The 23,644-nt window shown below is 49.5% G+C and overlaps 1 protein-coding gene across 2 annotated transcripts in view; it reads right to left on the reverse strand.

The window, feature by feature from the left end:
* Nucleotides 1-23,644, reverse strand: part of Stk10 (serine/threonine kinase 10) — a 102,624-nt gene that overhangs the window by 16,933 nt on the left and 62,047 nt on the right. For both annotated transcript variants that reach the window (XM_085694839.2, XM_048436035.3), the window contains exons 7-12: nucleotides 23,496-23,577; nucleotides 15,764-15,910; nucleotides 13,794-14,333; nucleotides 11,281-11,411; nucleotides 8,669-8,792; nucleotides 7,971-8,150 (exon numbers count right to left, since the gene is read on the reverse strand). In XM_085694839.2, coding sequence (XP_085550965.1) covers nucleotides 7,971-8,150; nucleotides 8,669-8,792; nucleotides 11,281-11,411; nucleotides 13,794-14,333; nucleotides 15,764-15,910; nucleotides 23,496-23,577 — 1,204 coding nt within the window. The remainder of the gene's footprint in view (nucleotides 1-7,970; nucleotides 8,151-8,668; nucleotides 8,793-11,280; nucleotides 11,412-13,793; nucleotides 14,334-15,763; nucleotides 15,911-23,495; nucleotides 23,578-23,644) is intronic.

Genomic DNA, 23,644 nt, shown 5'->3' on the forward strand with positions numbered 1-23,644 from the left:
GGGGTGGAGCAAAGAGACTGGGAGCATTCTGGAAGCAGAGCTTCCTCAGCCACTCCTGTACAGACCACCAAAGAGGCAACATGTAAGCTGTCACAATGAGAAAGGTACGGAGCCATTATGGCTAACATAGATCAGAATAATGGGTTAAGATAAGTTATAAGAACTAATAAGTAGCCTGACCTAATGGGCCAATCAGTTTATAACCTTATGGAGTCTTGTGTGTGATTTTCTTTGTTGCTTGCCGGCTGTTGGGGTACTGGGAGGGACAGAAACCCCAACAAGCCAGCCCTCATACTACATATGGCGCCCAGACGTGGATAACTGAATCCACAGAAAGCTTGAGAAAGCTTGGGAAAGAATAGAGTAAATCATGCCTTCTTGGTAGCAGCAATATCTCAGGTCTGCTCTGCTTGCTAGAGGCAAGCAAGTGCTCTCATCTAAGAGAGGCTTCCTGACTCAGCTTTAGCTGCAAAACCTTGCAGCTCATTAAGAGGTCCTGCCACGAAACACTTAAATGGTGTTGGTGAAAAGCTGAACGCATGCTTTTCGGGTTTTCAGCAGTAGCAGGAAAAAAGCTGTGCTGTTTTAAAATGCCGGCTTTCTGGGCTGTCCTGCCAAGGCAATCTCTGACTCTTTCAGGCAGGCAGTCCGACTGAGTGTGGTCTGTGAGCAGAATGCTGCAGCTTGCTTGCTAGCAGGGACCTTGAAATGCCACAGAGTTGTGGCAATAAAAATGGCTTCAGCAGTACCTCTGCCATGAGGCTGGAAAGCTAAGAAATGGCCTAGATCCAGCCGTCAAAGCCATGGTTTTTAGACTCATGTGGTCAAAAAAAAAAAAAAAAAAGAGAGAGAGATACAGTAAAGAGAGGTTCAAAGACGAAAAAAACCTCTAAATGGTTTACTATGTGTTAAAAATATATACAGGCTAAAGGTTAAAGTTCTTAGGGTAAAAAGGGAAGAAAGAGAGTAGTTGGGTGTGGTAGAACACACCTTTAATCCCAATGCCTGGGAGGCAGAGGTACGTTGACCTCTGAAACTTCAAGGGACAGAGGTAGAGATTGACCTCTGTGACTTCAAGGTGTGGTAGCACACGCCTTTAATCCAATGCCTGGGAGACAGAGACAGACAGATCTCTGTGAGTTCAAGGTGTGGTAGCATACACCTTTGAGCCCAGCACTGGGGAGGCAGAGACAGAAGAATCTCTGTGAGTTCAAGGACAGCCTGGTCTACAGAGTTATTCCAGGACAAAGATATATACAGAGAACCTATCTCAAAAAGCCAAAAGTTAAAAGTAGAAATTAAAAAAAATAGAGGTTAAAATAAAGCCACGTAAAGATGGAAAATACACAGAGAATCTTGATACTGTATGCTATTATGCTCTCTTTAAATTGTTTGAATGCTGAGGAAGGAGCAACAGCTGCTAAAAGATATTTGCTTATAAATGCTGCAGAATTAATCCAAGATAGGTATTTTGAAAATACCTTGGCTTCAAAATTGAAGTCAAAAGGTATGTTACTTTGGAGAAGAGATTTTGCTTTTGTTTCCACAGAAAATGAGAGGCTCTGGATTTATTCAGAGTTAAGAAAAATCATCTTTGACCAAGGGAGACCACCTGAGCAATCTCCGGTAGGAACAGATGATCCGGATGTCTGAGTTCTTGAACAGGTTCAAGACTGCTGCCTGAGATGATCAAGACTCACAGGATACTTCAGTCAGGACTTGATCATAACTCTAAATTTTCTTTAGGTCCCCATAAGATTATCAGCGCCCCCAACCAGCAGGAAGTAGCCTGAAATACTACGCCCACATTCCCAACAAATGGACTATGGGTATTTGCCTTTGTTTAAAAAAAAAAAAGGGAAATGGTGCGGGAGAATTATCTATATTCTGTCAATCATGTATTTTAATAAAACGCTGATTGGCCAGGCAGGCAGTATAGGCAGGAAAGCCAGACAGGAAGTAGGGGTGGAGCAAAGAGACTGGGAGCATTCTGGAAGCAGAGCTTCCTCAGCCACTCCTGTACAGACCACCAAAGAGGCAACATGTAAGCTGTCACAATGAGAAAGGTACGGAGCCATTATGGCTAACATAGATCAGAATAATGGGTTAAGATAAGTTATAAGAACTAATAAGTAGCCTGACCTAATGGGCCAATCAGTTTATAACCTTATGGAGTCTTGTGTGTGATTTTCCTTGGGACTTGCTGGCTTGTTGGGGTACTGGGCGGGACAGAAACCCCAACAAGTCGGCCCTCGTGTTACAGAAGAACAGTGGAGGAAGGGGATGGGACGGTAGGGGAAAGGCAACAAAGGGAAAGAGAGAATGGGAGAAGAGAGACATCAGCAAGCCATGAATGGAGAGCGTCAGTGTAGATCCTACAGGCCAAGGAGATGCTAAGAACGAAATACCAAGAGCAAACAGATCCCGTAATAACAGACAAATGCCTGGAACGATAGAAAGTACCAAAGCTAATTCAAAAAGGAGTAGCTACCTTATACGGGCATCATAAGAAAACATAGACCAATGTCCTTGTTCACAAAGATTCAAAATTCCTTTATAAAGTACTAGCAAGTGGAATCTTGTAATATTTAAAAAGAATAATAGATAATAACCAAATGAACGTTTTTTGTTTTGTGTTTTTATAATTTATTTATTTGTTTTCTGTATATGGATGTTTTGTCTGCATGTATATCTGTACATGCCTAGCCATAAGAGGGTGGTGGATCCCTTGGGACCGAAGCTATGGATGGCTGTGAGCTGCCCTGTGGGTGCTGGGAATTGAATTCAGGCCCACTGGAAGAACAGCCCGTGCTCTTAACCTCTGAGGCATCTCTCCAGATCTCTGCTTTGTTTTTATTGTTTTCTTTGCTTGTTTGGTTTTGTTTGTTTGGCTCGTTTTTCATTTTTCTTTTTCTTTCTTTTTTGATTTTTTGAGACAGAGTTTCTCAGTAGCTATGGAACCAGTCCTGGAACTTGCTCTGTAGACCTGGCTGACCTTGAACTCATAGAGATCCTCCTGCCTCTGCCTCTCAAGTGCTGAGATTAAAGGCCTGCGCCACCACATCCAGTGGTTTAGCTTTTTAAAGATAGTATCTCACCATGTAACCCTGTCTGGCTTGGAACTTGCTATGTAGACCAGGCTGGCCTCAAACTCACAAGAGATTCACCTTTCTCTGTCTCCTGAGTGCTGGGATTAAAGGTATGTACCACCAAACCTGGGTATAACCAAATGGATCTTATACAAAGAATATAAAGCTAGCTTAATATTTGAAAATCAAATAATTTGTTTCAACAAACTACAGAAGAGTCATACAAAAATTAAAATATTCAACATTCCTTCATGATAAAATCTATTCATAAACTCTTAAGAGTTTCATTAGCTTGGCCTGAAAGCCATCTACGAAAATAAAACAAAGTCAGGGGTGGGGCTGCAGACCTTTAATGCAGCACTCAGGAGGCAGAGGCAGGGACAGGGGCCGGGGAATGAAGAGCTCTGAGTTCAAAGCCAGTCTGTTCTACACAGCCTGTTCTAAGATGGCCAGAGTTATTTTGTAAAATCCTGTCTTAAAAAATAATAATCAGAATCAAATCAATGCTCTGTTACTAACATCAGACTTAATGAGGAAATAATATTGAGTGTGTTCCTTCTGAGACTGGGAACAAGGAGAAAAGACATCTACTTTACTGTTTCTAGCCAACTTCCTGCTGGAACCTGAGCCAGCATGCCAGAGCAGTAAGAGGCGTATCAATTGGAAAGAATAAGTTAAACTGTTTCTGTCTATACAGAAAACCTCAAGGAACCTACCAAAGAAAGAAATACCAGGATAAGATAGTAAGGCTAGATACAAGACCACTGCACAAACAGCAATGTATCTCCATTAGTAGCTAAACTGATACCTTAATTTTTATTGTATTTTATGTATATCTGTGTACCACATGTGTCTGGTGCCTATGAAGGCCAGAAAAAGGAACTGGGGTCCCCCAGAACTGGAGTTACAGATAGTTGTGTGCTACCATGTGGGTTCTGGGAACTGACCCTGGGTCAACCCAAGAAAATACAAGTGTATAAAATGCCTGTGGATAGAAGCCTCAGAGCTGTTCTGATGGCTGTTCCACCCAAAATGACCCAGTCAGAGTCATGGCCGGCTTCTTTACAGGGTCAGCAAGCTGATGCTCTGATGGGTGTGAAAGGGCAAAGGTCAACTACAGGAGGTTCCCAGACACTGGAGTGAACACTGGTGAGAGACAGACAGAGGAACCTGTATGACACGCAGACCCAAAATGCACCACACCAGATCCGCTTATATATGTTCGACTCCTTTTCCACAAAGGCAACTTAGCGGAGGAAGGTGAGCATTTTCAACATACAACACTGGTTCAGACATCCCTAGCCAAACCCATTCACACCCCACCCAGACATCACTAACCAAACCCATTCACACCTCATCCAGTCATCCCTAACCAAACCCATTCACACCCCACCCAGACATCACTAACCAAACTCATTCATACCTCATCCAGTCATTTCCAGCCAAACTCATTCACACCTCATCCTGTCATCCCTAACCAAACCCATTCACACCCAATACAAACATCTCTAACCAAACCCATTCACACCTCATCCAGTCATCCCTAACCAAACCCATTCACACCCCACCCAGACATCTCTAAACAAACTAATTCACACCCCATCCAGACATCTCTAACCAAATCTATTCACACCCCATCCAGACATCCCTATCCAAACCCATTCACACCTCATCTAGACATCCCTATCCAAATCCATTCACACCTCATCCAGACATCCCTATCCAAACCCATTCACCCCTCATCCTTAACAGAATTCAACTCAAAATGTTCTCACATAGAAACAGAAAACCAAACATGACAAATTGCTGAAAGACTGCATCCCGTGGGGTTGGAGAAGGACTCCTTGGTTTCTTAGATAAGCCCCTAAAAGAATCATGCTGAAAGAGAACAAGACACTGTTAGGAGAACTATAAGACAAGGCATGGGAAGAAAAGAAATACAGCAAAATAATATCTCACAAAGTACTGTCAGTCCAAATATAAAGAGAACTGTCAGATTTCACTAAAAAAGAAACCAATCTCCCAGCTAAATAAAGGAGCAAGAGATTTTTGAGCAGACACATCACCAAAAGTGACATACGGTGACAAAGAAGCAAATGCAAAGACACATGTCACTGGTCATTAGGGAAATGCAAACTCAAAGTCACAGTGAGATGCCACTTCACACCCATCAGGGTGGCTAAAATAAAACAGTAAAGTTGCTAAGACCAAGTGTTGGGGAAAAGGAGCCACCAGACCACCCCTGTTGCTGTGGAGACAGAACGGATTCGGAGCGTCTGGAGGAGCATGGCAGCCTCGACCGTGCGCTTACCATCTGACTCCCGAAGTCCTCCAGCCTAGCCTGTCTCACCCTCTCTTCTAATTCCTAGGCTTTTATAAAATGCTTCTGGGTTTTGTTGGCTGACTCTGGTCCCATGTTTTCTGGCCTCTCTGTTTTCCATGGATTTCCCATCTGCAGCATGACTGACTCTGGGGATTTGAGAGAGAGCAGGCTGTCCTATGTATTTATAGGATGTCAGCAGTGTTCCTGGTTGTGAGATCAACAGACTACTCCACTCCATCCCCGAGCTGTGACACGCCCCCAAATGTTAGTAGACGTGGCCAACGTCTCAGAGAGCCAGAGACAGAAGACTCTCACTCTCGTTTGGCAGAGGCTTATGTAAAATTCCTAAGTGAATAGTGTGTCTGTGCACTGTGGCCTCTATATCAGTATGGTGCCCTGCCCCAGCTCAGTGACCTTGAGAGTTATCACGTAACTTAAGGGCTACAGACTTAGAACTGAGCTTTTACAAGCTGACTGCTTTGGTCTAAGGGACAGATTAAAGCAGCAATAAACAGGGAGCCCAGCTTCTGAGCTCTTGGTTAAAAGCATGGAAGACACAAGCAACAAACACTCCTACATCTGGTGATGGAGGGAGGAGGCAGAAGAGGAGTAAGAGCAGAGTCTGTGGGGTCACTCACCCAAGGACTCAGGGGACCCTTTACACGCCAGCACTGCTCCCTGGCAGAGCTGTGCAGTGAATGGCAGGCCTGGCAGGGCGGGGAGCAAGTTCCACCAGGCGGCAGATAAGCTGCATTCCAGGGCAGTGACGTCCTTGAAGTTACTGAATGTTTCAGCATCTCATTTTTTCCAACCAGAAAAACAATCTCGCTTTTAACTAAGAAGTCCCCAGGGTTCCTTCCAGGGATCTGGCGTGCAGGGCTAGGGAACGCTGAACTATTTAATAAGCTCAGCTTCACGACAGGGACACACTCTGAGAAACAAGTCATTACACAGTTTCATCAGCATGCAAACTGAGGAAACCTTGGGAAAACCTAACGAACCGGCTTTCCCCTAGTCATAGCTCGCGGTTCAGTACAGCAACCATCTGCACAGAAGTGACGCTGCATGGGAAATCATGAAGGACCCAGAGGTGACAGAAGGCGCTCGGGAAGGTGTGTGCGGGTTGTATGCAGGCTACACCGCTGTGTGAGTGCAGCAGCCTTAAACCTGGGGGTGCCCCCGAGTGAGTCAGTGAGGAACATCTATACAGTTCACAGGACTCGGTGCTGGAACCCCAAGAGTTCTGGAAAGAGAGAGTAAATGTGAGCCTATGATGAGCTGCCGAGAAGAGGGCCATCCCCAGACCACAGCAATCAAGCCTGGAAGAATAGCTCCAGGGACACTAAATGCAGTGTCCTCCCGAGAAGCCAAAAGGGCACAGATGCCAAGCTTCTTCTTCCCATGAAAACTTTCAAACAAAACAACCAAGGAGGTGGGGGAAACCATGTCAGACTAAACCAGGAACTCTGGTGTGACTCAGTGGTAGGGAACCTGTACAGCACACACAAGGGGCTTTCCCGGGGAGGGAGGGAGGCGTCTCAGCCTGTCTGTGCACAGGGCATCTGGGTCTCAAGAGTAGCCCATACCTCCCTATGTTGGGGAAGCTAAGGGCTGGGACACCCTTCTGGAGACTTCCAGGAGGAAGGAGGCGAATAAGCAGATGGCAGCACCGGCCGTGGGAGTCCCCAGCACAGCACAGTCTGCCAGTCTACGGCTCTGGGAATCCGAGTCCTGGTCTCAGGGCCATGCATCTCCTTGCCTCCCCCTTCCAACTGAGGGAGGAGGAGGAGGAGGAGGAGGACAACCAGAAGAGGGTGGAGCACAGGGGACAGCATCTGTTGGGCCCCTCCTGCATTGCCTCCCCTTGTGGGAAGAGCACCTCCAACTTTAAAGAGGCCACCGTCTCTTTCATCTTTCCTGCTCTCTTTCATCTAAGCGGATGTGAAAGAAGTTAACAGAAGCCGCTCAGGAAGGACCACACAGGAAGGTGGCATCCAAAAGGCAGAGAAAGGACTAAAGTGTCATCGCTTTGTGGCTGGGACACCAGGATCCCAGTGCGGCTGCTCCCAAGATCTTGGGGTAATTGGCTCCACATAGCCCCTCTGTTCAGAAAGGAGGCCGTGCTGGCTATTTTTATATCAACTTGACACAAGCTAGAGTTATTTGAGAACCTCAATTGAGAAAATGCCCTCGCAAGACAGGCCCCTGGGACATTTTCCTGATTGATGATTGATGGGGAGGGCCTGGCCCATTGTGGATGGGGCCACCCTGGGGCTGGTGGTCCTGGGTTCTGTAAGGAAGGCAGGCTGAGCAAGCCATGATGCGCAAACCAGTAAGCAGCACCCCTCCATGGCCTCTGCATCAGCTCCTGCCTCCAGGTCCCTGCCCGGTCCTCCCCCGATGATGGACTGGGCAGGGGAAGTGTAAACTGAAACAAACTCCTCCTTCCCAAACTGCATCTGGCCTCAGTGCTGTATCACAGCAATAGAGACCCTAAGACAGAGGCCAGTCCTCAGAGCAGAGGCCCTGCCCCGCCCCGCCCCCCAGCGTCCCATCACCTCCTTCTTCATCTGCTTGAGCTGCTCCTGGAACTTGGCGTAGTCTCGTTCCTGCTCCAGGCGGATCCTCTTGGCCTCCTCTCTCCGGCGCACGCTGTGGTCCTGCTCCATCTTCTCCACCTGCTGCTTCTGCTGCCGCTCCAGGTTCTCCAGCTCCATGTCAAAATATTTCTTCTTGTTCTGGAAGGTGCACACAGACTCAGAGGCATCCAGCAGAACTGCCTCAAACCTCAGAGTCTGTATTAGACCCAGACGTGAGCTGGACCCTGCCACCCTTTGCTGTGTGCCCCAGGGCAGGGTTTTTTTGTTTTGTTTTGTTTTTTTTGTTTTTTTGGTTTTTTTGAGACAGGGTTTCTCTATAGCTATCGAGCCTGTTCTGGGCCTAGCTCTTGTAGACCAGGCTGGCTTCGAACTCACAGAAATCCACCTGTCTCTGCCTTCCAAGTGCTGTGATTGAAGGCATGCATCACCACCGTCCGGCCCAGGGCAAGTTCTTTAACCTCTCTGAGTTGTTTCCTTGTCTGACCTGGCGGGACAGTGGCATGGCACTCCACCTCTAAGGGTGTCCCTGTGCAACTCGGGGTCACTGTGACCCGACCACCCCCTCTGACAACACCTTCACCTGAAGAAAACATGGAGGCCAGGAGGCCAGGAGGCCAGGAGGCCAGGAGCCCCGGGGCCTGTCTCCCCTCACTCACGTTGATTTCTTGTTCAAAACGTTTGTGCATCTGCTCCAGCTGCAGCTCATGCTTGCTGTTCAGCTGGGTCTGGTTCCGATGCTCTTCCTTCTGCAGAAGCCGAAGCTCCCGGAGTTCCTGGCGCCTGGAGATGAACAGACACAAACATTTCCTAGTGAGAAGAGGGCCTCTGAGACCACAGTGTTCACAGCCAGGGCCACAAAGAGATGGGTTGTGGAGTAGCATCCCACTGACTCAAGCGGAGACACAATCAGGATTCAGGTTTCGTTTGATATTCTGAGAGATCAAAAGGTGAGTACCCTTCATGTATAAAGAGCATTTACAGGGCTGGAGAGATGGCTCAGTGGTTAAGAGCACTGACTGCTCTTCCAGAGGTCCTGAGTTCAATTCCCAGCAACCACATGGTGGCTCACAGCCATCTATAATGAGATCTGGTGCCCTCTTCTGGCGTGTGGTCATACGTGGAAGGAATGCTGTCTACATAACAAAGAAATAAATCTTTAACATTTATAAATCAGTAAGGAGAAAGGAATTAACCACCAACCCCACAAGTGGCATATAACATCATAACATGAAAAGACATAAAGCAAATGAGTGCAAAATTTAAGAAGAAACTTTAAAATTGTCTATATGATATGAAATACAAATATAAAAGAAAAAGCATTTCATTAAACAGACAAGCATGTAGGGGAATTCATATTCCATGTGCTACTGATATAAATTAGCAGAACATTTTGAAAGATACTGGCAATACCTTTATATACTTTTGGTGCCCTACTCTCACTTCTGGATTGGATGAGGATGTTTGTCATTTATAATTAAATAATTTTATAATTAATAATTATAAATAAATTTATAATTAAATTTCATCCCACTGGCCAAAGATGGAGGAAATGTCCCTAGAACACCCCAAACTACTTCTATTCTGGAATGCTAGAAGCTTTCCTTCAAAGCAATGATGACGCCTGCAAAGCCCTGGCCTGGGGGTGCGCTGAGCCTCCCCAGTGCCCAGCAGCCCACTCTTCAGCAGCAGTCCCAGGGAGTCCCAGTGCACAGTGGGAACTGGAGGAATTCTCAGGCAGAATTTCCTTTCTGCTCCTGGTCAACTAGAGACCCAGTGCTTGCAGCTTATCTGCCAAGAAACACAGCTTCCTCACGTACACGTGAGGAATAGGGTCTTCCGGGGAGGGCTGTAGGAGACCACTGGAGTGTGTGAGGCTGTGTCAGGCAAGTGGCTTTGCCTTACACCTTCTTTCCCTGCCCTCCCCCTCTCTCGATCGCACTAAGTCCTGTGCCTTTTCCCTCTTGGCCACCGCCCCAGCCTGAGGCAGAGTCTGATGGTCCTGGACAGTCTGCCCACCTCTCAAACCAGTTTTTCCCTCCTACAGCTAAGACCTAAACAAACAGTAGCCAGAGAAACTGTCCAGCCTGTCACTGTGTGCCATTTCCCTGTCTCCTCTGCCTTTCCTCACAGCTTATGGACCTCCTGGGTCCTGTCCCCACACAGACCACACAGTCCCACTCTCTCTGTCCTGGCATTCCATACTGAAGTCCTTTTCTCTAAGATCCTGATACAAATCCAGGTCACCTGCCAGGGCCTCAGCCACGGCAGATTCTCTCAGCACTTCTCTAGTGCTGGGATTCACCTCATCTCTCAAGTTCAGCTCAGGGTAACGGTGATAGTCCCTATGAGCAATCTTTGCTCAGCCCAGGCACTCACGGCTGTATCAACCATTCTTTCCTTTGCAGTGTGCAGCACAATCAAGTATTAGCTTGTATATCATGTCTGGAACCCATAGGTATAAACTCGATGTGGGGATTAGCTTTGTGTATCTGGACTTCCATTTGGATCCACTTGGTAGATGATGCATGAGTCAATAATTGGGTGGATGTATAGATAGATAAAGGGCAAGCGAATAGGCGGGTGGATTAAATGGGTGAATAGACAGATAGATGGATAGATGGTAGATGAGTAAGTGGATGAACACATCAATAACTGGGTGGACAGGGAGGCTGGCTGGTGGATACATGGGTGGATGGATGGATGGATGGATGGATGGATGGATGGATGGATGGATAGATGGATGGGTGGGTAGATGGGTAGATGGAGGATGGATGGGTGGGTGGGTGGGTGGGTGGATGATGGATGGATGGATGTGTGGATGGATGGATGGATGGATGGATGGTTGGGTGGGTGGGTGGATGGATGGATGGATGGGTGGATGGACAAATAGGTAAGTGGAAGGGAAAACAGATGAGCAGTGGGGTGTTCTGTAGATGGGTGGGTAAGCAGATAGCTGGATGAATGAGTGAATAGATGTGCAGGCTGATGGATGGGTGGGTGGATGGATGGGAGTTAGGTAAGACAGAAGAGTAGAGACATGAATATGCAGATGATGGGTCACTGGGCATGTGGATGAGTGAGTGGATGGACAAAAGGAATGGGTGACAGATAGGCGGATGTGTGGACAGATGGATGCAGGAGAAGGGATGTCAAGTAAAACCATTTTCCTTTTGCCTCAACCCTCATGTCACACTGGAGACAGGACCAAAGTTCAGCACCCTCAGGGCACCTCCACCAGTTCCCACACTGGTTGCCTCCCCGGACTTACCTGAGAAATCTCATCTCCTCGTCTTTCTTCTCATCTTCACTGATGATCTTGGAGGTGGTGATGCTTACTTCCACACCGTCCACCACAAACCTGCGGGTCCGCTTCAGGGTCTTGTTGTGCAGTTTCGAGCCCTGGCAAGGAGAATGTGACCAAGGTCAGCTAGAAATCCATGGTGGAGACAGGGCCCAGGAAGGATGAAGCCATCCATGGTGCCCCTTCCTCAAGCTTCCCAAATAGGCTCTAAGCATCTGGCCTGGCCTTAGACCCCCTTGCTTCTGCTGGTCTCAGCTTCAGACACCATGCAAGGCTCTGACCTCACCGAGGCATTCTTACAAAACACAATCTCAACATCCAAAAGGGCTGCTTTCATCCTCACAGGACACTGCCGGCTTTGGGACCCTGGACAAGACTCTGGGCTTGCCTGAATCTCAGCCTTCTACACTGTTCATGGAGTATCAAAACAGAACTCGCCTCTTTGGGTGGTCATGCAGATTTGATGGCACACGGGGTACATATGGCATGGCATTTACTTCTGTCAGTCACGACCACAGAGCACAATCCCTATTAGATTTGGTGGCCTCAGCTAGCCAGCTGAAGCTCACAGGCAGCTGTGCTTGTCCAGAGCCTCGTGGGGCCATTCCTGCCATTTATCTCTTTCTGTGAATAACCACACGCTCTATAAAGTCTGCCTAGGGAGGACCTGGCCCTGGAAGGTGTCATGGAGGAAGTGCTCGGTTCTGATTCAGGGGAGGGCTTAGCGGCCTACAGTGGTTATCTGATGGCCTCTGTCCTACCCATTGCCTGAAACTCCCAAAGTCCTGCCTCCTAGAACACAGCCCTGCCTCTATAACATGGCCCATGGGCCTCCAGAGGAGTAGGCACACCAGGGTTGGCTAAGAGTTGGCACTTCACTCTGTATGCTGATGCCTAGCACACTTCACCTGGGCACTCAATGTCTTCTTTTTTTTTTAATGGTGCTGAGGATTGAACCCAGGGCCATGGGCACGTGCAGCAAGCACCCTACCATCAAGGGTGGTACCTACATCTCCAGCCCCACTTAGTGCCCTTTTAGGAGGAAGAAGTAAGGATGATACTTCTTCATAAAAGCCGCTAGCAAGATGGCTCAGTGGTTAAGAGCACTGATTGCTCTTCCAGAGGACCTGGGTTCAATTCCCAGCACCTACATGGCAGTCCACAGCTGTCTGTAACTCCAGTTAAAGAGAACCTGACATCATTATACCAATGCACATAAAATAAAAAGTTAAATAAAGTTAAAAAAAAAAAGAGTCGCTGGCCACAGCTGGACAACTACAGTGGATGACAATCTGTCAGTTCTGAGGAAAGGAAGAGAAAAGCTGCCGTGGTCATGTCTGCTTGACGGAGCCTCTTTCTGATCCAGAGGCTACTGAGGGGCTGATGGGCTGCTCCTGCCTTTGCCGCCTTATACTTAACAGATATGCGAATCTCTAGATGTGTTACACTAAGTAAGTCTTAGATGGCAAGACAGAAGTGCACAGCATCACCCCCTCCCCCTGCTCCCCTAAATCAGTCTTGTTTGGGGGTTCAGGTGGCCAACAGTAAGTTTAATGGTATCATAGAACTGCCACCTTCTTTTTGTCCCTACTGCCCATCTGGAAATCGTGGGAGGAAGCGGCCCTTCGATTCTGTTTAATACACTTTGCACAGAATGGCTACCACTGCCAGACAGGAGGCCAGAGAGGAGAACGAGCCCAGTTGCCCTCGCTGAGTCTACCTGTTAGCCACTGGTCACACAGCTGACCCCCAAGCAAGAGAACTTCCACCCCTGGAATGCTCTTTCCCCAGTTTTAGGCCCTTTAACCAAACTTTAAAATTTAAACATATGGAGGTGGAAAGACGGCTCAGAGGTTAAGAGCACTGACAGCTCTTCCAGAGAACCTGGGTTCAATTCCCACCACCCACATGGTGGCTCACAACCATCTGTAATGAGATCTGGTGCCCTCTTCTGGCCTGCAGGCATACATGCAGACAGAACACTGTAGCCATAATAAATAAATAAATCTTAAAAAAATAAAATAAAGGGGCTGGAGAGATGGCTCAGCAGTTAAGAGTACTGGCTATTCTTCCAGAGGACCCAGGTTCAATTCCCACCCCCTACATGGCAGCTTTGAACTGTTGAAATTCCAGTTCCAGGGAATCGGACATCCTCACACTAATGCACATAAAAAAAAAAATTATAAATAAAATAAAATTTAAACAGGCAACAATAATGTCTTATACTGACCCAAATATGTGGGGTATTAAGCAAAAATCATGAGCCATTTAAAATAAGAAGAGGCTGGGTGTGTGTGTGGTGCTTAGCATACACAAGGCTCTAGGTTCACCCCTGGCACCTCTTACGAATACACAAATCAAGTACAATATAAGTAGCTTCTGCCTGCTTTTGAGACTGAAATCTGAGCATGGCACACCGGCCAGCATGCCTACTCTGTCCCTCCCCCCCCCCCCCCCCGCCCCATGATAGGTGAATTTACCTTGAGAGACAATGAGCCCGTCTCTTTATTCAGTGACAGGTCAGCAGACAGGGAGGAGCCGTAGTCCATGCTCTCCGAGGTAGACACGGTGCTGCAGTCTGAAGCCCTCTTAACATGGCTTGGAGTTACAGAGCTGGGGAGCCCCAGGCCACCATTGGCCAGCTTCTCTCCACCCAAGGTCTCCAGGGCGCTGCTGTTGGGGCGGCTCTGGTTTGTCTTTTGGGACTTGCTGGTTGCAGGACTGGGGTCCTCAGCCTGGCCAGTGACTTGTTTCTCTTCAGCAAGATGAATTCTGGCATCCATGGACAATGGTCGGGACTTCCGGAGGGGAACAGGTACCTTTAAGTCATTGTCATTCTTGGGGACCACATCCGCAGGGCTGACTGTTTGGAGAGGCCCATCCCCTGAGGGTTGGCTACCGTCCACAGGCTCCCGAGGCTGACTGGGAGGCAGGGTAACACAAGAATCCTGGGGAGGCTTGTCAGAGTTGAGGCTTGGCTCAGTTGTACCAGCAGAGTCCTGAGTGTGGTTGACCAGGGGCTAGAAAAGAGTCAAGGCTGAGCCTCTGGGAGCCCAGGCCCCACAGGCGACAGGCCAGCAGAGCAGAGCAGAGCAGGGACCCCTGAGCCTAGTCTCCAAACACTTCCCACAGCCTCTCCTCAACAGGCTGCCACTGGGTTGAGAACTCACCTCCTCTCTCTAATTGCTATTTCTACCTCAACACTGCTCCTGTCCTATGAGGATAACAGGCTATGGCCGGCTGTTGAGAGGCCCAGCCAATTGTCACAGTGTGGGGAATACTCCTGTCTCACCTGAGGCCAGGCCTCTCAATTTCTCAACACACATTGGCCATCTGATTTCTTTTGTTGTTGTTGCTGTTTTTCTGTGATAGCGCCAAGTAGGTCAGGCTGGCCTCAGACTGGCTATGCAGCTAAGGATGACCCTGAACTTCTGATCCTCCTGTCTCTACCTCCCAAGAGTTGGGATTACAGGTTTGCACTGCCACGCCAGTTTGAATGTGGGGCTGAGATGGACGACAAGGCTCTGGGCATGTTAGGCCAGCATTCTGTCAACTGAGTCTCATGCCCATCTTGGTAACTTAATTTTCACATGATTATCTGTTGATTTCTAGATGGCAACCAATTTACATTGAAAACAAAAGTGCCGATCAGTCCTACCTGGGTCAGGGTTCAGCCCACCCATTCCTTGTATTTTAGTTTTTGTAGGGTGGAAAGTACTGGAAACATCGCTATGATGAAACCAAATACTCATTTCTGTGACTAGGAAACTAAGTGTCTACATGGGGCATGAGGCGGAAGGGAGGCCACAGAGGTGGGGGGAGACAACTGGGAGTGGGAGGGGGGCTAGGGACCTCTTCTGTCTGAAGGAGAACCAAAAAAAGGTTTTTGTTTTAAATTTTTACGGCAAAGCCTAATTCTAATTAAAACTTTTAAAATTAAAAACAAAAAGAGCCAGGCACAATGGTGCACGCCTTTAATCTCAGCACTCAGGAGGCAGAAGGAGACGGGTCTCTGTGAGTTCAAGGCCAGCCTGGTCTACATCGTGAGTGCCAAGACAGCTAAGGCTACACAGTAAGACCCTGTCTCATAATCCAAAAATAAATAAATAAAAAGGCAATACTATGGGTGCGTTTGAGATGGATCCGAGTGAAAGGGACAGATGGGGGGAAAAAAAAAGAAGAAAAAAATACAATAAATGGGAAGGGCCTGGGGGTTCAGCTCCATGACAACTCACCCTGACTTACTGGGGACCCTCTAGCATGAGCAATTCCCTATGAGAAGCTCCTGGGATGAACTATGAGACCAGGAACCCTGGGACAGCTCTAGGTCCTGCATGTTCGAGAACCTGGATCTGGCCAACAGCTGCTCAGCCTCACCCTGGGCATGGGTATTTGGGGCTCCCAGCCAGTTGGCCCCAAGAGGCAGAAAGGAATCTTTTCCCAGACTTACCGAGGTGGCTTCCACAGCGTCCTCCTCTTCTCCGTCATCCCTGATGTCATCCCTGGCATCCTCGATCTCCTCCATCACCTCGGCCTTTGCCTCAGCCACCAGCTCCCGCAGAGCCTTGTTACTGGTGACATTGCTGACGAAGGGATGCTGAGAAGAAGACACACCTGTGTTAGAGCCGTTTGGGGTCTGTCGTGGGGTAGGAGCAGCTGTGGGATTTGATCCTCGAGCTAAGAGGGCCAGCTGTGGTCCTAAAGCAATGCATGAACTTCAAGTTGGTAAGGGGAACTCCCAAAGGACGGACAGCCGTGCTGAAACCACAGGGAGTCATAAAGATGAAATGAGACAATTCGCTCAAAAGTGCCTTGTAAAACCAAGTCCAGTCCATGTTTTATTTATGGGGTGGTGGTGCCATGTGTGTGTTCATTTTCTTTTTGAGCCATGCTTCTCCTCTGCTAACCCTCATCCAATCAGCTGCTTCATTCCATCCTGTTCTGTTTATTTAGAGAACTTGGAATAATACAGACTAAATATGGTTTGCATTCTGACATGGCCATGAGCCTCTGGGGGCCAGGGAGTAGAACGTGGCAGTTGGAGAATGGCCCCCATAGGCTCATCATATGTTTGAATTCTTGGTTCCCAGTTGGTGGAACTGTTTGGGAAGGATTAGGAGGCGTGGTCTTATTAGAGGAGGTATGCCACTGGGGCTTCCGAGTTTCAGATGACTGTGCCATTCCAGTGTTATTCTCTCTGCTTGGTGCTTGAGATCGAGATGTGAAATCTCAGCTACTGCTCCAGCATCATGCCTGGCAGCCCAGTGCCATGCTCCCCTAATTGGGGGTCATGAACTCTAACCCTCTGAAACTGTATGTCCCCAACAAACTCATTCTTCTGTAAGTTGCCTTGGTCATGTTGTCTCATCACAGCAACAGAATAACAACTGAGCTATCCTCCCCCACACAGTTACACCACGTTCCTACAAAGTCTCTTCAAGGACAGAATTCCGCGAACAAGGAGTATGCCAGCGCCTTCTGGCCCTGAACTAGTTGCTAATTTAGGTTTCTCCACATTGTGTGGGCCAGTGTCATTAGGGTCTCAGGGACGTGTCTCTCAGTCTCTCATCGTCATGTGATTCTGTCTAAACAGATATTTTTTTCCTGCTTAATCAATAAGTCTGCTAACTTTGCTTCACTCTGATTTGTCTTAGTTTTTTTTTTTTCCCTTAAAAATAGATTTTTATGTAGCCCAGGCTGGTCTCCAATTACCTATGTAGCCAGGGATGACCTTGAATTCTGATCCTTCTGCCTCCACCTCCCTAGTGCCAGGATCACGGGCAGGCACCAATATACCCAATTTATGCAATGCCAGGGGCAGAGCCGAGGGTTTTGTGCACAGTCGGCTAGTGTTCTATCTACTGATCTACACCCCCAGACCCCAAGATTCTATTCAGTGGCAGATGTGAGGATCATCCACTGCCCTGAGTAGATGTCCCGAGGCTCAGCTCACTGCCAGGCCACATCCTTACGTGCTGGGAAGTGATGCTAAGCGGTGCTTTCTGCCCCTGAGTCCCACTCCAGGCTCCTCTCTGTTTCCAGTACCCCGTGTCACTGGAGGAACACGTCACCATCTGTTAGCTGTCCTGCTGCTGCTGGGCACATGGAGGAGCTTCCTGCTCTGGGTGACTATGAAGTGAGCAGCTAGGGACACTATTACATCAGTTGTCTTTGGGCAGAAATATACATTTGGTTTCAGAAGGGAAATGCAGAGACTCCTGTCGGTGAGCTGCGCTCTGTTCTAGGTTTTTACACAGGTGGGTACTTCTCAAGAGTGACTGCTCTTCTATGGACCTTATAGAACCCCAGGCAAAAGATCTGGGGGTATCTGGTCAGCCTGACGCACCCTGGAGAAGCACCTAGAGACACCATCTGCAGATATCTCTTCTCTGGCACAGGGAGTGGCCAGGGTGGGATTCCTCAGCCCCTTCGTCACCACAGGCAGGGGGAAAGGAATGCCAGCGGTTTAGGGCATCATCAGGTTGGAAAATGCTCATCTGAGGTGAGTGGGAAGGCTCTGATGAAACCCACTGCTATCATCAGAAATCTTATCTGGGGAGGAATGGTGCCAACAAAATTGGTGGGGAAGTCTTTTAATAACTGAAAAACTACATTTCTCACAACTTAAAGATGTATTTGGGGGGCTGGAGAGATGGCTCTGCAGTTAAAAGCACTTAAAAGTTAAAAGTTCTTCCAGAGGACCCAGGTTCAATTCCCAAGGACCTACAAAGCAGCTCACAACCATCTCTAGCTCCCTCTAGTTCCTGGGGATCTGAGACCCTCCTCTGGCCTCCATGAGCACTGCATACATGTGATACACAGGCACACGTGCAGGCAAAATACCATGCACACAAAACATTTTTTAAAAAAAAAACATATTTAGAACTGGCAAATCCACAAGAAGTCATTCCTTTCTATTTGGACATTTAAAGTGCTTCTAGGGCTGGCGAGATGACTCAGTATGTAAAACACACTGACAGGCACGCCTGATGACCCGAGCTGGGTCCCCACATCCCATCCCATGACGGGAGGGGAGAACTGACCCCCACATGACGGCACAAGCATGCCTGGCCCAGTTCACACATACAATCAAGAAGAATAAAAATTTCCTTTGGGTCTGGGTATAGAGCAGGAGCAGGGCGCTTGTCTAACACGTGTGAGGCCCTGAGATCAACCCCCAGCACCATCAAACTCGGTCAGTGAGGCAGGTCAGTGGTGGACAACCAGCAGGCCACTCCCTACTCAACTCGTTCCCCTGAAAGCTGCAACTATCACTTCTTTAATGAGCTGTGTCCGTCACATTTTCTCGGGCCAGTCTGACCTCGGCTCATCTAATCTCGTGGAGCTGTGAACTTTCCCATTCATCCACTGCTTTCTTGACACAGCTAGGCAGCAACTCCAAGGATGTGACCTCATGTGCCAGGGCCTGGTCGGGCCTTTCACCAAAGGAGTCAGAAAGCCCATGACAGAAAGACGGTCAGGGGAAAGTCAGGGAAAACTCCTGGTACAGAGTGTTGGGCAAAGGTATGGCCTTCATAGACCCTGAGGTAGGTCTGGGCTTAAAGGGTAGAAGAGGAGGAGGGCCTCCAGCAATGCCTGGGAGACAACGGAGCTGAGAGGGAGCCTAGGCAGCCTGCATGGCCTGGGGCAGTGGAGAGCACATGCATGACCCGGGCCAGTGGTCATTCCCTCTTTATTCTCAGAGGCTCTGCTACCCAGTAGCATGTTACTCTGGCTGCTGCATGCTTCCAGAAGTCCCAAGTGGGCTATTCACAGAGTTAACCAACTGGTCACCAGGATGTGCAGGGTAAAGTGTGCTGACGAAGTGACAGCGTTGAGCCACCTGGGTAAAATCCAGCTCCCACTGTCAACACGGATGTGTCAAGAGACCCCATGCCTTAGTTTGCTCATCTGTGGAGTGGGGGCTAATAGTATGGCTGTCCTATGTACTCTAGTGAGGGTTCAAAACAGCACAGCTCTTGCCATCACCAGTACCACCACCAGCATCACCACCAGCACCATCACTACCACTATTACCGTTGCTACAACCACCATCACCATTAGAACCCCATCATCAGAATCACGATTACTGCCATCTTCACCGTCACTATCTTCACTGACATTACTACCACCAGCAGTCATCACTACCATCATTACTATCACAGCCATCATCACTACATCATCACCACCATCACCATCATCACCACCATCACCATCATCACCACCATCATCACCACCATTATCACTACCACATCATCATCATCACCAACATCACCACCACCACCACCACATCACCATCACCACCACCATCACCACTACCATAGCCACACCAGCAGCACCACCACAGCAGGTTCAGAACAAGCCACACAGCCTCTTCACCCTCCTGGTCATTCTCTTTCAGAGCACAGTTCTCTGGGAATGAGGAGTAGCTCCGAGATCCCCACAGCTTCTGAGCTCCGTATCACATGACCGAGAGGGATACCACAGGACACTGCACCAGCAGCTAAAGCAGAGGTGGCAGAAACCATGCAGGCCTGGGCTTTTGAGGGTACAAGGCTTTCATCAGGGCATACCACATATTGACCAAATTAGCAGCTCTTGAGGAGAACCATCTGCTCTGCTTGCCCAGAGCCCCGGGTCCCTAGGAGGAGGAGGGGATGGAGGACAGTCTTTCACAGAGGGCCAGTTAAACAGGGCAGCTCCCTGCAGGGGGCCCCGGGCAGGTGGCTGGTGTGTGGGCAGCCCTGCCAAGGCTGGCCAGGCCTTGATGTGTGTCGAGGTTCTGAGACAAGAGTAACAGGCAGTGTGGCCTGCGCCGCATCAGTTCATCGATGTGGGCGGAGGGAAGTCTCTCTGTCTTACTCAAATGCTGAGACCCTTGGAGAGCTGGATCTGGAGACTTCCCAGGGTGGTCAGACACTGGGCGAATACTCCATGTGCCGCACCAGGCAGGCCGGTCCAGGCATAAGGGCAGATCAGAGCTGGCTTCACTGTCTACCCCTCCAGGAAGAGGGATGGCTGCTCAGAGCCAGCTCTGCCGAGGGCTTCAAGCTGCCAGCATGGAGGTGGCAGCAAACAGCTTGCCAACTGGCACCTCTCTTTGGCCAGGATCTCTGCTGCCACTGAAACAGATGCCCTTCCCAAGTGAGCCTATGTTCTTTCGACACTGAGAAACCACTAGTGTGTGTGTGTGTGTGTGTGTGTGTATGTGTGTGCGCGCACACTCGCACACACGGGTGCATGACAGAGAAAGATGAAAGTGTGGCCCCCCAGCCTGCACCCTTACTCTCTGTTCCTTTTTTGACCTTTATTTTTATGTGTACGAGTTATTATTTGTGTATGTCTGAGCACCATGACTGTGTATGACTGTGGAGGCCAGAAGAGAGCGAAAGATCCTACAGAACTGGAGTGACCAACAGTTGTGAACTGCCATGTGGGTACTGGGAATTGAACCCGGGTCCTACAGATGCACAGCCAATGCTCTTGATCACCAAGCCATCTCTCCAGCCCCGCTTTGGGACGTTTTTCTTTCCTCTACTCATTAGAAGCAGCTTCCCAGAATGGTCAAGGGCACAGACTTCAGAGTCAAGTCACCAGCTGTCCTTTACAACTGCAAGACCGTACCTGTGTGATGGAGCATGCTCAGCTCCCACTACACCAAGCTGCTGTGGGCAGTGCCCTAGTTAACATCTGCTAAGTGTCAGGAATAGCAGCTGACGCGGACAGAGTGTTTGCCAATGTTAATCAGGTAAACATTATGTCGACTTCCATAACAAACAATTGCGAAGGGCTCCCACCATGCCAGGCGCCGCCCTGGGGAGACGTCTGTGAGCCAGGCTGTTGTCCTCAGAGACTCAACACTCTTGTCAGGGTTTGAATCTAGAAGGTTCCTCACAGGCTCATGTTCTGACTATTTCTTTTCTCAAATGATTTATTTTTATTTTATGTGCACTGGTGTTTTACCTGCATGTCTGCTTGTGTGAGAGTGTCAGATCTTGGAGTTACAGACAGTTGTGAGCTGCTATGCAGGTGCTGGGAATTGAACCCTGGGTTCTCTGGAAGAACAGTCAGTACTCCTAACCACTAAGCCATCTTTCCAGCCCCTCAAGTTCTGAATCCTTGACCCCCCAGCTTGTGGTGTTATTGTGACAGCTGTGGGAACTTTAGGGGTGCAGTATGGCTGGCGGAAGGTCACCAGAGGTACCCCTCGAAGGGTCGCACCCACCTGCTCACGGTAACACTCTCTCACTCCTACTGCCAGGCATACAGCTCCCTATGCACCACCATGCCCAAGACCAGAGTCCCCTCCAGCTGCCAGGCTTTGCCCACCCTGGTGGACTGAGACCCCCCCCCCAACCAGGAACCGAAACAAATCCTTCCTCCAGGCTGCCTTTACCTGGTTTGTCATCTCTGCAGTGAGAAGGGCAAATACAAGCCGTGCTAACCGAGGGGCTGTGTTTAGGGGGTAGGGCGGGAAACCTGCTCACAAGGTGCTTCTGAGAACAGACTCAGAAGTAGCACAACACCCAGCAGGGAAGCCACAGACTGAGTGAAGGGCGAGGCAGCTCTGACGGTGGCCCCGTGGAGGTGGTGGGCTCTGGGCCTGCTCTGAAGGCAGAGGGAATAGGACCCATGATAGGAGGGATGTGGAGAATGAGAAGAGTACCAGGCTGCCAGGGTGGAGATGGGCAGCCACCGCAGAGTGTGCCTGAGGAGCTGTGGCAAGGCTGAAGTGGCTCTGGGCATCCGAAAAAGATTCGGGGACAAAAGTCTGGGGTCAGGGTGAATGAGCTGGAGGCTCAAAGCCAGAGGTCCCCATAGGCTGGCTTTGATCATCACAGCAAGTTGAGGGGAGCAGAAAGCCCCAGTGCTCACCACACTCATCAGCTGTGCTAGGCAGGTAAGAGAAGGAGGCAGACAGCAGGGAGTGAGAGGTGGGAGGGAGGGTCAGGAAAGGCAGGGGCCAGCCTGGGTGGGACAACAGGAGTGACAAGGCCTGAGCTCACTGGTACTTCCGAAACCGCGGGAACTGCTGCCAAGTGGTTGTGGGTGAGTGACGGAATAACGTGAACAAGGGGAATGTTTTCTCACGCTGCCGGCTAGCCATCTGACTGCAGAGAAACTGAGGTTCAGAGAGAACTCCTCGCATACCTGGTTGGAGGTGCCTGCTTTCAGGGTTAGGCTGCCAGCAGCAGCAGCAGCAGGACACTGGCCCAGCGACATTCGTGCAGATGAAATGACTGAGCATCAGTCCCCGGGAGCAGGAGTGACTCAGCCATGTGGGACACAGTAGGACAAAGAGGAACAGCCCCCCCAGAAGCCACAGACACAGGGCCGAGGTGCCCACAGTTTAACCAGGTGACCTCAGGCAGGGACCGCTCCTTTGAGCCCAGCCTCCTCAGGTCCGGCATAGCAGTATGTTCTTCCAACCCTCATCAGAAACAGCTGCTGGGGAAATCCCAGCAGGTCTGAGGACAGCTGGGTAAACTGAGGTTGAGCTCCTGCCCTCTACCACCCCTCCCCTCTGCACTGTGCTCTCTTCACTGCACACTAAGAATCCCCTGGCAGACGCCGCTTCAGCTAGGAAGTAGAAATTCCTGGTTCCAGCTAAGGCTCCAGGCTGCCATGTGGGATGGGACAGTTGGTCTCTGACCTGCCTGCGTCAGGCCAGCCAGATGCCCCAGCCCAGGAGGTGCTGTTTACAGCAAGCAGCTGGCCCCAAGTGGCTGGGGCCTTTGCATTTGACAGTGCCTGAAGCCCCATCCTGGCAGCCCCATCCCGTATATCAACAGCTCACTGAGAAGGGGCAGCCAGGAAGACCACACACTTGATCTTGCATCAGGCGTGTGAACGGAAAATCGGGAGTCTCCTAGCATTGGGCCCACTTCTCTTTTTCTTTTTCTTTGAGATGGTCTTGCTGCATAGCTCTGGCTGGCCTGGAACTTTCTACGTAGGCCAGGTGGCCTTGAACTTGCAGCGATCGGCCTGCCTCTGCCTTGCAAGGGCTCGATTTAAAGGTGTGTGCAATCACATCCCATCTCCTTTCATTTTTCAAAACCGCACTGGACACATCAATTATCCTTTGAGCACAGCGCCTCAGAGCCGAGCTAAGCACTTGACTGTATGCCCATTCACCTTCACAGCCGCCCTTCCGGGGCTCACTGCTATTAACCTCCACTTACCTCCAGCAGCTGTGCAGCACTGGGCCGGGTCTCTGGGTTCTTATCCAACGCTATCTTCAGGAAGTCTCGGAACTCCACAGACCTGGGGGGACAGGTGTAAGGAGGGGGTCCACATCACAGGTGAAAGAAGTGGGCCATAACACAGTCAC

Source organism: Myodes glareolus, chromosome 9 (assembly GCF_982192425.1).
Source record: "Myodes glareolus chromosome 9, mMyoGla1.1, whole genome shotgun sequence".
Lineage (NCBI taxonomy): Eukaryota > Metazoa > Chordata > Mammalia > Rodentia > Cricetidae > Myodes > Myodes glareolus.